Source organism: Entelurus aequoreus, linkage group LG23, assembly GCF_033978785.1.
Source record: "Entelurus aequoreus isolate RoL-2023_Sb linkage group LG23, RoL_Eaeq_v1.1, whole genome shotgun sequence".
Lineage (NCBI taxonomy): Eukaryota > Metazoa > Chordata > Actinopteri > Syngnathiformes > Syngnathidae > Entelurus > Entelurus aequoreus.
Window position 1 is genome coordinate 7,309,510 of NC_084753.1, and position 13,842 is coordinate 7,323,351.

A 13,842-nucleotide genomic window follows, 5' to 3' on the forward strand; every position below is an offset into this window, starting at 1 on the left:
CAAAACGTCATCAGGAGTCCCGACAAAACCCGAAAATGGAAGAAAATAGAAGAAAATGCATATTTTACGGAATTTTTTTTTTTGCAAAATGTCGTAAAAAAATTCCAAAAAACGGACTTGCTTCAGCAGCACAATTCTGGTGCTGTAGTTGTAGGAGATGTCTCAAAACGTCATCAGGAGTCCCGACTAAACTTGTAAATGTAAGAAAATGTAAGAAAATGCATTTTTTAAGATAAAAATTTTTTGCTAAAATGTCGCAAGGGGGGACCCTGTCGTAAAAATTCCAAAAACGGACTTGCTTCAGCAGCACAATTCTGGTGCTGTAGTTGTAGGAGATGTCTCAAAACGTCATCAGGAGTCCCGACAAAACCCGAAAATGGAAGAAATTAGAAGAAAGTGCACATTTTAGGGAAAAAAAATATTTTGCAAAATGTCGTAAAAAAATTCCAAAAAACGGACTTGCTTCAGCAACACAATTCTGGTGCTGTAGTTGTAGGAGATGTCTCAAAACGTCATCAGGAGTCCCGACTAAACCCGTAAATGTAAGAAAATGTATTTTTTAAGAAAAACATTTTTTGCTAAAATGTCGTAAGGGGGGACCCTGTCGTAAAAATTCCAAAAACAGACTTGCTTCAGCAGCACAATTCTCGTGCTGTAGTTGTAGAAGATGTCTCAAAACGTCATCAGGAGTCCCGACTAAACCCGTAAATGTAAGAAAATGTAAGAAAATGCATTTTTTAAGAAAAACATTTTTTGCTAAAATGTCGTAAGGGGGGACCCTGTCGTAAAAATTCCAAAAACGGACTTGCTTCAGCAGCACAATTCTGGTGCTGTAGTTGTAGGAGATGTCTCAAAACGTCATCAGGAGTCCCGACTAAACCCGAAAATGGAAGAAAATAGAAGAAAATGCATATTTTACGGAATTTTTTTTTTTTCAAAATGTCGTAAAAAAATTCCAAAAAACGGACTTGCTTCAGCAGCACAATTCTGGTGCTGTAGTTGTAGGAGATGTCTCAAAACGTCATCAGGAGTCCCGACTAAACTTGTAAATGTAAGAAAATGTAAGAAAATGTAAGAAAATGCATTTTTTAAGATAAAATTTTTTTGCTAAAATGTCGCAAGGGGGGACCCTGTCGTAAAAATTCCAAAAACGGACTTGCTTCAGCAGCACAATTCTGGTGCTGTAGTTGTAGGAGATGTCTCAAAACGTCATCAGGAGTCCCGACAAAACCCGAAAATGGAAGAAATTAGAAGAAAATGCATATTTTACGGAAAAAAAATATTTTGCAAAATGTCGTAAAAAAATTCCAAAAAACTGACTTGCTTCAGCAACACAATTCTGGTGCTGTAGTTGTAGGAGATGTCTCAAAACGTCATCAGGAGTCCCGACTAAACTTGTAAATGTAAGAAAATGCATTTTTTAAGAAAAATGTTTTTTGCTAAAATGTCGTAAGGGGGGACCCTGTCGTAAAAATTACAAAAACGGACTTGCTTCAGCAGCACAATTCTGGTGCTGTAGTTGTAGGAGATGTCTCAAAACGTCATCAGGAGTCCCGACTAAACCCGTAAATGTAAGAAAATGTATTTTTTAAGAAAAACATTTTTTGCTAAAATGTCGTAAGGGGGGACCCTGTCGTAAAAATTCCAAAAACAGACTTGCTTCAGCAGCACAATTCTCGTGCTGTAGTTGTAGAAGATGTCTCAAAACGTCATCAGGAGTCCCGACTAAACCCGTAAATGTAAGAAAATGTAAGAAAATGCATTTTTTAAGAAAAACATTTTTTGCTAAAATGTCGTAAGGGGGGACCCTGTCGTAAAAATTCCAAAAACGGACTTGCTTCAGCAGCACAATTCTGGTGCTGTAGTTGTAGGAGATGTCTCAAAACGTCATCAGGAGTCCCGACAAAACCCGAAAATGGAAGAAAATAGAAGAAAATGCATATTTTACGGAATTTTTTTTTTTGCAAAATGTCGTAAAAAAATTCCAAAAAACGGACTTGCTTCAGCAGCACAATTCTGGTGCTGTAGTTGTAGGAGATGTCTCAAAACGTCATCAGGAGTCCCGACTAAACTTGTAAATGTAAGAAAATGCATTTTTTAAGATAAACATTTTTTGCTAAAATGTCATAAGGGGGGACCCTGTCGTAAAAATTCCAAAAACGGACTTGCTTCAGCAGCACAATTCTGGTGCTGTAGTTGTAGGAGATGTCTCAAAACGTCATCAGGAGTCCCGACTAAACTTGTAAATGTAAGAAAATGTAAGAAAATGCATTTTTTAAGATAAAAATTTTTTGCTAAAATGTCGCAAGGGGGGACCCTGTCGTAAAAATTTCAAAAACGGACTTGCTTCAGCAGCACAATTCTGGTGCTGTAGTTGTAGGAGATGTCTCAAAACGTCATCAGGAGTCCCGACAAAACCTGAAAATGGAAGAAATTAGAAGAAAATGCATATTTTACGGAAAAAAAATATTTTGCAAAATGTCGTAAAAAAATTCCAAAAAACGGACTTGCTTCAGCAGCACAATTCTGGTGCTGTAGTTGTAGGAGATGTCTCAAAACGTCATCAGGAGTCCCGACTAAACTTGTAAATGTAAGAAAATGCATTTTTTAAGATAAACATTTTTTGCTAAAATGTCGTAAGGGGGGACCCTGTCGTAAAAATTCCAAAAACGGACTTGCTTCAGCAGCACAATTCTGGTGCTGTAGTTGTAGGAGATGTCTCAAAACGTCATCAGGAGTCCCGACTAAACTTGTAAATGTAAGAAAATGTAAGAAAATGCATTTTTTAAGATAAAAATTTTTTGCTAAAATGTCGCAAGGGGGGACCCTGTCGTAAAAATTTCAAAAACGGACTTGCTTCAGCAGCACAATTCTGGTGCTGTAGTTGTAGGAGATGTCTCAAAACGTCATCAGGAGTCCCGACAAAACCTGAAAATGGAAGAAATTAGAAGAAAATGCATATTTTACGGAAAAAAAATATTTTGCAAAATGTCGTAAAAAAATTCCAAAAAACGGACTTGCTTCAGCAGCACAATTTTGGTGCTGTAGTTGTAGGAGTTGTCTCAAAACGTCATCAGGAGTCCCGACTAAACCCGTAAATGTAAGAAAATGTATTTTTTAAGAAAAACATTTTTTGCTAAAATGTCGTAAGGGGGGACCCTGTCGTAAAAATTCCAAAAACAGACTTGCTTCAGCAGCACAATTCTCGTGCTGTAGTTGTAGAAGATGTCTCAAAACGTCATCAGGAGTCCCGACTAAACCCGTAAATGTAAGAAAATGTAAGAAAATGCATTTTTTAAGAAAAACATTTTTTGCTAAAATGTCGTAAGGGGGGACCCTGTCGTAAAAATTCCAAAAACGGACTTGCTTCAGCAGCACAATTCTGGTGCTGTAGTTGTAGGAGATGTCTCAAAACGTCATCAGGAGTCCCGACAAAACCCGAAAATGGAAGAAAATAGAAGAAAATGCATATTTTACGGAATTTTTTTTTTTGCAAAATGTCGTAAAAAAATTCCAAAAAACGGACTTGCTTCAGCAGCACAATTCTGGTGCTGTAGTTGTAGGAGATGTCTCAAAACGTCATCAGGAGTCCCGACTAAACTTGTAAATGTAAGAAAATGCATTTTTTAAGATAAACATTTTTTGCTAAAATGTCATAAGGGGGGACCCTGTCGTAAAAATTCCAAAAACGGACTTGCTTCAGCAGCACAATTCTGGTGCTGTAGTTGTAGGAGATGTCTCAAAACGTCATCAGGAGTCCCGACTAAACTTGTAAATGTAAGAAAATGTAAGAAAATGCATTTTTTAAGATAAAAATTTTTTGCTAAAATGTCGCAAGGGGGGACCCTGTCGTAAAAATTTCAAAAACGGACTTGCTTCAGCAGCACAATTCTGGTGCTGTAGTTGTAGGAGATGTCCCAAACGTCATCAGGAGTCCCGACAAAACCTGAAAATGGAAGAAATTAGAAGAAAATGCATATTTTACGGAAAAAAAATATTTTGCAAAATGTCGTAAAAAAATTCCAAAAAACGGACTTGCTTCAGCAGCACAATTCTGGTGCTGTAGTTGTAGGAGATGTCTCAAAACGTCATCAGGAGTCCCGACTAAACTTGTAAATGTAAGAAAATGCATTTTTTAAGATAAACATTTTTTGCTAAAATGTCGTAAGGGGGGACCCTGTCGTAAAAATTCCAAAAACGGACTTGCTTCAGCAGCACAATTCTGGTGCTGTAGTTGTAGGAGATGTCTCAAAACGTCATCAGGAGTCCCGACTAAACTTGTAAATGTAAGAAAATGTAAGAAAATGCATTTTTTAAGATAAAAATTTTTTGCTAAAATGTCGCAAGGGGGGACCCTGTCGTAAAAATTTCAAAAACGGACTTGCTTCAGCAGCACAATTCTGGTGCTGTAGTTGTAGGAGATGTCTCAAAACGTCATCAGGAGTCCCGACAAAACCTGAAAATGGAAGAAATTAGAAGAAAATGCATATTTTACGGAAAAAAAATATTTTGCAAAATGTCGTAAAAAAATTCCAAAAAACGGACTTGCTTCAGCAGCACAATTTTGGTGCTGTAGTTGTAGGAGTTGTCTCAAAACGTCATCAGGAGTCCCGACTAAACCCGTAAATGTAAGAAAATGCATTTTTTAAGAAAAACATTTTTTGCTAAAATGTCGTAAGGGGGGACCCTGTCGTAAAAATTCCAAAAACGGACTTGCTTCAGCAGCACAATTCTGGTGCTGTAGTTGTAGGAGATGTCTCAAAACGTCATCAGGAGTCCCGACAAAACCCGAAAATGGAAGAAATGAGAAGAAAATGCATATTTTACGGAAAAAAAATATTTTGCAAAATGTCGTAAAAAAATTCCAAAAAACGGACTTGCTTCAGCAACACAATTCTGGTGCTGTAGTTGTAGAAGATGTCTCAAAACGTCATCAGGAGTCCCGACTAAACCCGTAAATGTAAGAAAATGTAAGAAAATGCACATTTTACGAAAAAAAATTTTTGTAAAATGTCGTAAACCCGAAAATGGAAGAATATGTTTCTATGTTTCGGAGAGAACTTATATCGATCCTGTCACCATATTGACCCAATATGTGTATTGTTTCTTGGATACTTGAACATTATTTGTATTTCACGTACTATAACCATGTTTTAAATACTGTTAAATACATTTTAAAATATACGTATTTTACCTATATGCATCCCCAACCTTCCAGAAACTGCGCATGTGCTGATTTTTTTTTTGTTTACTCCCGTTGTCATAGCAACCGGAATAGTGGATCAACATGGCGGTGAGTGCTTGTTTTCTAATATGTCCATTGCACATGTAGACATTTATTTCCATTAAAAACGTAATTTCTGCAGTAAGTCAAATAATAATAATAATAATAATATGTTGTTTGTCCCGTGTGCAGGCTAAAGGAACAACAGTAAAAGATGCACTGGCCAAATGGGTATATATAATAATATAATATATAAAATAGTACATATTTATAAATCTGCTGAATGCAACTTGTGTGTCTGCGTCCAGGAGGAGAAGACCGGGGAGAAGTGCGCTGAGGCCACGGTGGTCAAGTTGTACAATCAGATCCCCCCCATCGAGAAGCTGGACAACACTCTCAACAAAATACCCAAACGCGAGTGAGTCCATTTCCAGCAGATGTTTATCATCACACCTTTTTCAATTTAGGGAAACAAAGTGGACCTTGGTCCGTTGTAGCTATTTCCACAACACTCAGGGTTCTAGTGATTAATTAGTCATGTTATGTAAAAGCGTTTAATACATAACGTTACTAAAAAGTTTTAATTGTGTATTTTACATAAATAAGATAGAAAGTTTCGTGTCAAAACATTCACACAATAAACGACACAGCAAACATTGCACACAATTAAACCTAATGTGCAGCGTTTTTGCCATATAGTGGTCAAATTTAACACTGCATGTATTAAACACGTATTAAACGCCTTTACATAATGTTACTAAATAGTGTCCATTGTGTGTTTTACATCAATAAGATAGAAGGTTTCGTGTTAATACATTCACACAATAAACTACAGACGTTTACGCATATCCACAGCAAACATTGCACACAATTAAACCTAAGGTGCAGCGTTGTTGCCATATAGTGGTCAAATTTAGCGCTTCATGTATTAAACACGTATTAAACGCCTTTACATAACGCTACTAAATAATGTTCATTGTGTATTTTACATAGATAAAATAGAAGGTTTCGTGTCAAAACATTCACACAATAAACGACACAGCAAACATCACACACAATTAAACCTAAGGTGCAGCGTTGTTGCCGTATAGTGGTCAAATTTAGCGCTACATGTATTAAACACGTATTAAACACCTTTACATAACATTACTAAATAGTGTCCATTGTGTGTTTTACATCAATAAAATAGGTTTCTTGTTAATACATTCACACAACAAACTACAGACGTTTACGCATATCCACAGCAAACATTGCACACAATTAAACCTAAGGTGCAGCGTTGTTGCCATATAGTGGTCAAATCTAGCGCTACATATATTAAACGCCTTTAAATAATGTTACTAAATAGTGTCCATTGTGTATTTTACATAAATAAAATAGAACGTTTCGTGTCAAAACATTCACACAATAAACGACACAGCAAACATTGCACACAATTAAACCTAAGGTGCCATATAGTGGTCAAATCTAGTGCTACATATATTAAACGCCTTTAAATAATGTTACTAAATAGTGTCCATTGTGTATTTTACATAAATAAAATAGAAAGTTTCATGTCAAAACATTCACACAATAAACGACACAGCAAACATTGCACACAATTAAACCTAAGGTGCAGCGTTGTTGCCATATAGTGGTCAAATTTAGCGCTACATGTATTAAATGCGTATTAAACACGTTTACATAACATTACTACACAGTGTCCATTGTGTATTTTACATCAATAAAATAGAAGGTTTTGTGTTGATACATTCACACAATAAACTACAGATGTTAATGTATTAACAGGAAACCTTCTATTTTATTGATGTAAAATACACAATTGACTAGTGTTGTCCCAATACTATGCATTTTCTATGCATTCCTAATCGCAAATAAATAGCTAACAGTTGACTCAACAGATTGTGAGTCCTTTATTGTGCCCAGTAAACCCAACACTCCTCCATTTACATGTCGTGTGATCTGAAAATGAACCAAACATGATTGATATTGTGTTTACAAACCCTAACGCAGATGGATTATTTTAGCAGCTCATTGATAGCAGTGAGCTAATGCTAGCTTACGCTGTTATTGCGAGGATTGCGATTGATTCTTCATCTAAACGGAATCATGCGAGCGCCCCGTCGGTCGGCATCCCAGGGAGAGTGGAAATATTACAGTGTTTGTTTTATTATGGTTAGCTTGTATGTTTAGCACCTAGCAATGCTACTGATGCTTTAGGGTCACAATAAAGCTGCATCTGTTTAGCACTCGGCTTCTAAAACATATTGCTCTTCCTCCTTGTGTTCGGGCTCAAAAAATATAAGGTCATCATTAAAGTAATTGTTGTAATTCATTTATAGATGATAATATCTTCAATATAGAGGCAACTTGTTTTTCCACTCTGCTGCTACCGGTACTTTAAAGGCCTACTGAAAGCCACTACTACAGACCACGCAGTCTGATAGTTTATATATCAATGATGAAATCTTAACATTGCAACACATGCCAATACGGCCGGGTTAACTTATAAAGTGACATTTTAAATTTCCCGCTAAACTTCCGGTTGGAAACGTCTATGTATGATGACGTATGCGCGTGACATCACGACGGCAACGGAAGTATTCGTACCCAATGTGTCACCATACAAACTGCTCTGTTTTCATCGAACAATTCCACAGTATTCTGGACATCTGTGTTGGTGAATCTTTTGCAATTTGTTTAATGAACAATGGAGACTGCAAAGAAGAAAGTTGTAGGTGGGATCGGTGTTTTAGCGGCTGGCTGTAGCAACACAACAAGGAGTACTTACTTGGATAGCAGACGCGCTAGCCGCCAACCACATCTGTGATCGGGTGAAGTCCTTCGTCGCGCCGTCGATCGCTGGAACGCAGGTGAGCACGGGTGTTGATGAGCAGATGAGGGCTGGCTGGCGTAGGTGTAGCGCTAATGTTTTTATCATAGCTCTGTGAGGTCCGGTTGCTAAATTAGCTTCAGCGTCGTTAGCAACAGCATTGTTAAGCTTTGCCAGGCTGAGAATTATTAACCGTGTAGTTACATGTACATGGTTTAATAGTATTGTTGATCTTCTGTCTATCCTTCCAGTCAGGGGTTTATTTATTTTGTTTCTATCTGCATTTGAGCCAGATGCTATCACGTTAGCTCAGTAGCTAAAGAGCTTCGCCGATGTATTGTCGTGGAGATAAAAGTCACTGTGAATGTCCATTTCGCGTTCTCGACTCTCATTTTCAAGAGGATATAGTATCCCAGGTGGTTTAAAATACAAATCCGTGATCCACAATAGAAAAAGGAGAGTGTGTGGAATCCAATGAGCCAGCTTGTACCTAAGTTACTGTCAGAGCGAAAAAAGATACACCCTGCACTGCCTCTCTAGTTCTTCACTCTAACGTTCCTCATCCACGAATCTTTCATCCTCGCTCAAATTAATGGGGTAATCGTCGCTTTCTCGGTCCGAATCTCTCTCGCTCCATTGTAAACAACGGGGAATTGTGAGGAATTGTTCCTCCTGTGACGTCACGCTACTTCCGGTAGGGGCAAGGCTTTTTTTTATCAGCGACCAAAAGTTGCGAACTTTATCGTCGTTGTTCTCTACTAAATCCTTTCAGCAAAAATATGGCAATATCGCGAAATGATCAAGTATGACACATAGAATGGATCTGCTATCCCTGTTTAAATTTAAAAAATTCATTTCAGTAGGCCTTTAAGGAATGGGCCAGTAGGAATGAACAAGCGTTAACCACACTAGCATTAGGGTTGGAAAGGGGTGGAAAGTTTCCGGTCAACTTCCGGAAACTTTCCGGAAATTTACCACGGGAAGTTAAGCTTGGGAAGTTTGGAAATATTGACTATTTTTTCATTATTCAAAGTTGGACAACGTCCATGGGAATTAATGGGAAATTAATGAAAATCAACAGGAAATTTGGGTTAATTTATACTAACCATCATATACAGACATAAATATAAACATTTTGTGGTCATAATAAGCAGACATGCATGCAAACATTTGTAATACAAATTTATTTTTGTGAGCAGAATTTCATCAAACATTAAAAAAACATCAATGTTGATTGATTAAAACAAATGGTGCCCCCCCCAAAAAGTCCCATTCAAAATGTAAAATGAAAGCATTTAGTTAAGCTTCTCAAGCCTCTGTTTTTTTTCATTTATTTTTTTTAAACACTAATGCAATGCCACACACAGATATAAATAGTCAGCTAAACAATTGGAGTTGTCTTTATAAATATTTGACTGATGGAGAAATGAATAGAAATAGGCTAGATGAATAAATGAACATGCTAAATCAAACTATAACCTACATTCTTGTATGACAACAGAATGGCTAGCAGAACAGAAGGCAGAGGAAACATTTGCTAGTTGAACTTTACACATCACTAAAAAGGTCAATTACGGATCGCTAACGTTGTTAGCATAAATGAATGGGATTTAACATAGAGGAAAATTAGCATCACGGCTAACGGAGAAATATTTTCGGTTCATTATGAGACTGGTGGTGGTACATAAACCTAGCTAGCTAGAGATATTGGCCCCAAAATCATTTAACAAGTACAGGAACAGCTAGTCTGCTGGAGTAGTCTACAGTCATACAGTAACAATTACACCTCTATTCAACTTAAATCCCATAAATCAAATACTGTATATTTACCCCAGTAATATCATCAACACTTACCTGACTGGATGAAGTCAAATACTAGTGTGGCCTCAATAGCCCTGCTGTAATGTGTAGCATGCTGGCAATTATCTGGGCATGTGATGGAAGAATGCACTGCACATTTGATGGAGGAATGCACAGTGCAGGGTTGAAATTCTACTGAATTTGCAAAAAAATCAGGTTGTTTTAGCCAATAATCATGCTGCAAGATGTAGCATGTTGCATTCAATGTTTATTCCCGTTAATTCCCATTAATTTCCCGTTAATTCCCATATATTCCCTTAATTCCCATGGAAAGTTTCCAACTTTGAATATTCCCGGAATTTTGCAACCCTAACTAGCATAGCTATATGAGATAGCGTAAGTTGTAATTTGGGGAAACCTGTGTGTGTTTCTAGAGTTGCGTTGGTGTGCAGGAGCTTTGTGACCTTCTTGAATTGTACCTCAGGTGGAAGGAAGTGGAGACTGTGTTCTGGATGTGGATGCTAGGTAAAGTAGTAACACGCACACCCCCACAGTGTGTTGACATGTGCTTTTGCAGGACAGTGTGGTGGGTTGCCAGGTGACGGAGGCTGTGGCTGAGAGGCCCACACCCACACACACACCCAGCAGGAGAGCAGGGGTGTGCCACACTGGTCGGCTGTGTGGACAGCAGCTGGAGGGCATACAGTCCAGACTGACTACAGTGCAGGTGCCGTTCCAAGTCTGGTGTCAAGCAGGCCTTTAAAGACTTAGGTCAGTGTGCAAGTTGGACTAAACAGTGGAAGCTGACAAACATAGCAAGTTTATTAGGGGAGTCGCACTGAATCCATTTTTGAATTAATTCTTATTTGCAACAATTCTTAATCGATTCAAAAAACTATCAAAAACCTATTTAATATATATATATGTGTATATATCTATATACATACTGTTTGTATGTATATGTATATATCCATATACATATGTATGTATGTGTATGTATCCATATATGTATGTATGTATTGTTGCGTCGACCAGCATTCCTCCAATGGGGAATTCAAATTGCTAGTCTCTCCCAGATTCTTTTTATGGCAATACGCTGATGTTTATATTCAATCTCCAGGCAATAGTTTGTATTTTGTAGTTTATTCTCAAAGCTTAGAGGACAAACCTGAGACCAACCCAGCACCCAAGCGTTTCCTAGCCCGGTCCAGATCGGTCTAGCTCAAACCCCCCGGAAGTCCCGTGATCTTCCGTCTGTCCCTCGCCCCCTCTCTCTTTGTTTAGACTACTCCGAGTTATCTCTACTCTGACACATTCCAATCTAGAAGGCCAACACCTTACTATGAGACTCAAAAGAAGGAAGAATACTAGCTATTCTTTATATGACTATAGGAGTTTAGAAAGAAGTAACACTTAAATATGGATATGCTTCCAACAAGTCCCCCTTTAAGATCTTCTAATAAGATCTTTATTACTTGTACAAAACTTATAAAGCACGCCCCACATTAAAGTAGGTGCTGTTTTTTTTCTTTAAGCAAGCTAGCAATAAAACAACAGCTTATTTACATGGGAGATAGATGGAAGGAGTCCACGTCAATGTCGTCATGGTCAGGGAAGTAAACCAACAATTCTCGAAAGTCTTAAAGTTACCACTTTGCTAGACCCCCTTTAGTGACACTTAGCCCAAGGGGCGATAAAGCAACCGCATGAGGCTATGATGGCCAAAAAAGCTCCGAATGGAGACCAAGACAGACTTAATTAGGTCAGTCCATCCATCCATCCATCCATCTTCAACCGCTTATCCGGAATCGGGTCGCGGGGACAACAGCTCCAGCAAAGACCCCCAGACTTCCCTCTCCAGAGCAACATTTGCGACTTCCTCCTGGGGAATCCCGAAGCGTTCCCAGGCCAGAGAGGAGATGTAATCCCCCCATCTGGTCCTTGGTCTGCCGCGGGGCCTCCTCCCAGTGGGACGTGCAACGAGGACCTCCCTAGGGAGACGCTCGTGAGGCATCCGCACGAGATGCCCGAACCACCTAAGCTGGCTCCTTTCCAAGCGAAGGAGCAGCGGCTCTACTCCGAGTCTCTCTCGGGTGACTGCACTTCTCACCCTATCTCTAAGGGAGATGCCAGCCACCCTTCTGAGGAAACTCATTTCGGCCGCTTGTATCCGCGATCTTATTCTTTCGGTCATTACCCACACTTCATGACCATAGGTGAGAGTAGGAATGTAGATAGCTCGGTAGACCGAGAGCTTTGCCTTCTGACTCAGCTCCCGTTTCGTCACAAACAGTGCGGCAGAGAGACTGCAATACTGCCCCAGCTGCTCCGATTCTCCGGCTGATTTCCTTCTCCATCTTTCCCTCACTCGTGAACAAGACCCCGAGATACTTAAACTCCTCCACCTGGGACAGAGTCCTGTCCCCTACCCGGACTGTACAAACCATCGGTTTCCTGCTGAGAACCATGGCCTCAGATTTGGAGATGCTGATCCTCATTCCAGCCGCTGAACACTCGGCTGCGAACCGATCCAGTGAGAGCTGAAGGTCACGAACCGAAGGTGCCATCAGGACCACATCATCTGCAAACAGCAGTGACGCAACCTTTAGCCCCCCGAGACGTATACCCTCTCCGCCATGGCCACGACTCCGCCTAGAAATCCTGTCCATGAAAATCACAAACAGGATAGGTGACAGAGCGCAGCCCTGGCGGAGACCAACCCCCACTGGAAACGGATCCGACTTACATCCAAGCACCCGGACACAACTCTCGCTTTGGTTGTACAGAGATTGGATGGCCCTCAACAGGGTTCCCCTCACTCCGTACTCCCTCAGCACCTCCCACAAGATCTCCCGAGGGACGCGGTCATACGCCTTCTCCAAATCCACAAAACACATGTAGACTGGATAGGCATACTCCCAGGCCCTCTCCAGGATTCCCGCAAGCGTAAAGAGTTGGTCAGTCCACCTGCCTAATGTGCTTAGAAGCCAATTTTTGAAGGGGTCTGAGAGAGAGTTCCCTAGACAGGGCCTGGAGGCTGCCCTTTAAGGCCCTCTGAACTGAGCCATCGGGGGTAGTGTTTTTAGGAATGAAGGTACAGCATTGGTCACCAAACATTGCACACACTCCTTCTTCCTTGGCTAGGATGCGGTCAAGGGCTATGCGGATCTGAACGGCCCTGAGGGAGGTCGGGGCAAGTTGTTCAGCAAGTCCCTCAACGGCGTCACGAGTCAGGTTGGTTAGTCTCAACGGCAGCGGGGAGTTAGAGAGGCCGCTGAAACAGGACTTCCAAGGGGTGTTAATTTGGTGAGTGGGGTCACCAGTCTAACCATAGCACAAAGCCCAACGGCTGACGTCGGGATTCTAATGTACAATCTGTGCTTCCCACAACACCAGAATAAGTCAGCTCGTGCCTAAGGGCCTATCCTAGAGCCATCTATCAGTGTGGTGCACCAGTAACGGTTGATGTCACCCAATTTGTTGGGGACGGAGAGGTCCTGTAATTTGAAAACGTGTGTAATTCAGCTTTTGGGCCACAAAGGGAAGAAGTCGGGTGGCATTGTCAACAGAAGGGTACACATGTCAGTCAACTTAAAAGGGGCGGGGCAAGTGTGGGAAAAGGGACGTCCAACATATATATATATATATATATATATATATATATATATATATATATATATATATATATATATATATATATATATATATATATATATATATATATATATATATATATATATATGTGTATATATATATATGTATGTATGTATGTATGTATGTATGTATGTATGTATGTATGTATATACACATATATATATATATATATATATATATATATATATATATATATATATATATATATTATATATATATATATATATATATATACACGCACACACATATATACATACATACATACATATGTATATATATATATATAATTTGTATATGTATGTGTATATATATATATATACATACATACATA

The 13,842-nt window shown here is 39.3% G+C and overlaps 1 protein-coding gene across 1 annotated transcript in view; it reads left to right on the forward strand.

The window, feature by feature from the left end:
• The window catches only part of LOC133640925 (dynein axonemal light chain 1-like), a 127,515-nt gene extending 116,618 nt beyond the window's left edge, over positions 1–10,897 (forward strand). The window contains exons 2-6 of the mRNA XM_062034640.1: positions 5,267–5,293; positions 5,417–5,455; positions 5,533–5,642; positions 10,292–10,377; positions 10,434–10,897. Coding sequence (XP_061890624.1) covers positions 5,288–5,293; positions 5,417–5,455; positions 5,533–5,642; positions 10,292–10,377; positions 10,434–10,459 — 267 coding nt within the window. The 5' untranslated portion in view covers positions 5,267–5,287 and the 3' untranslated portion in view covers positions 10,460–10,897. The remainder of the gene's footprint in view (positions 1–5,266; positions 5,294–5,416; positions 5,456–5,532; positions 5,643–10,291; positions 10,378–10,433) is intronic.
• The last annotated feature ends 2,945 nt before the right edge of the window (positions 10,898–13,842 follow it).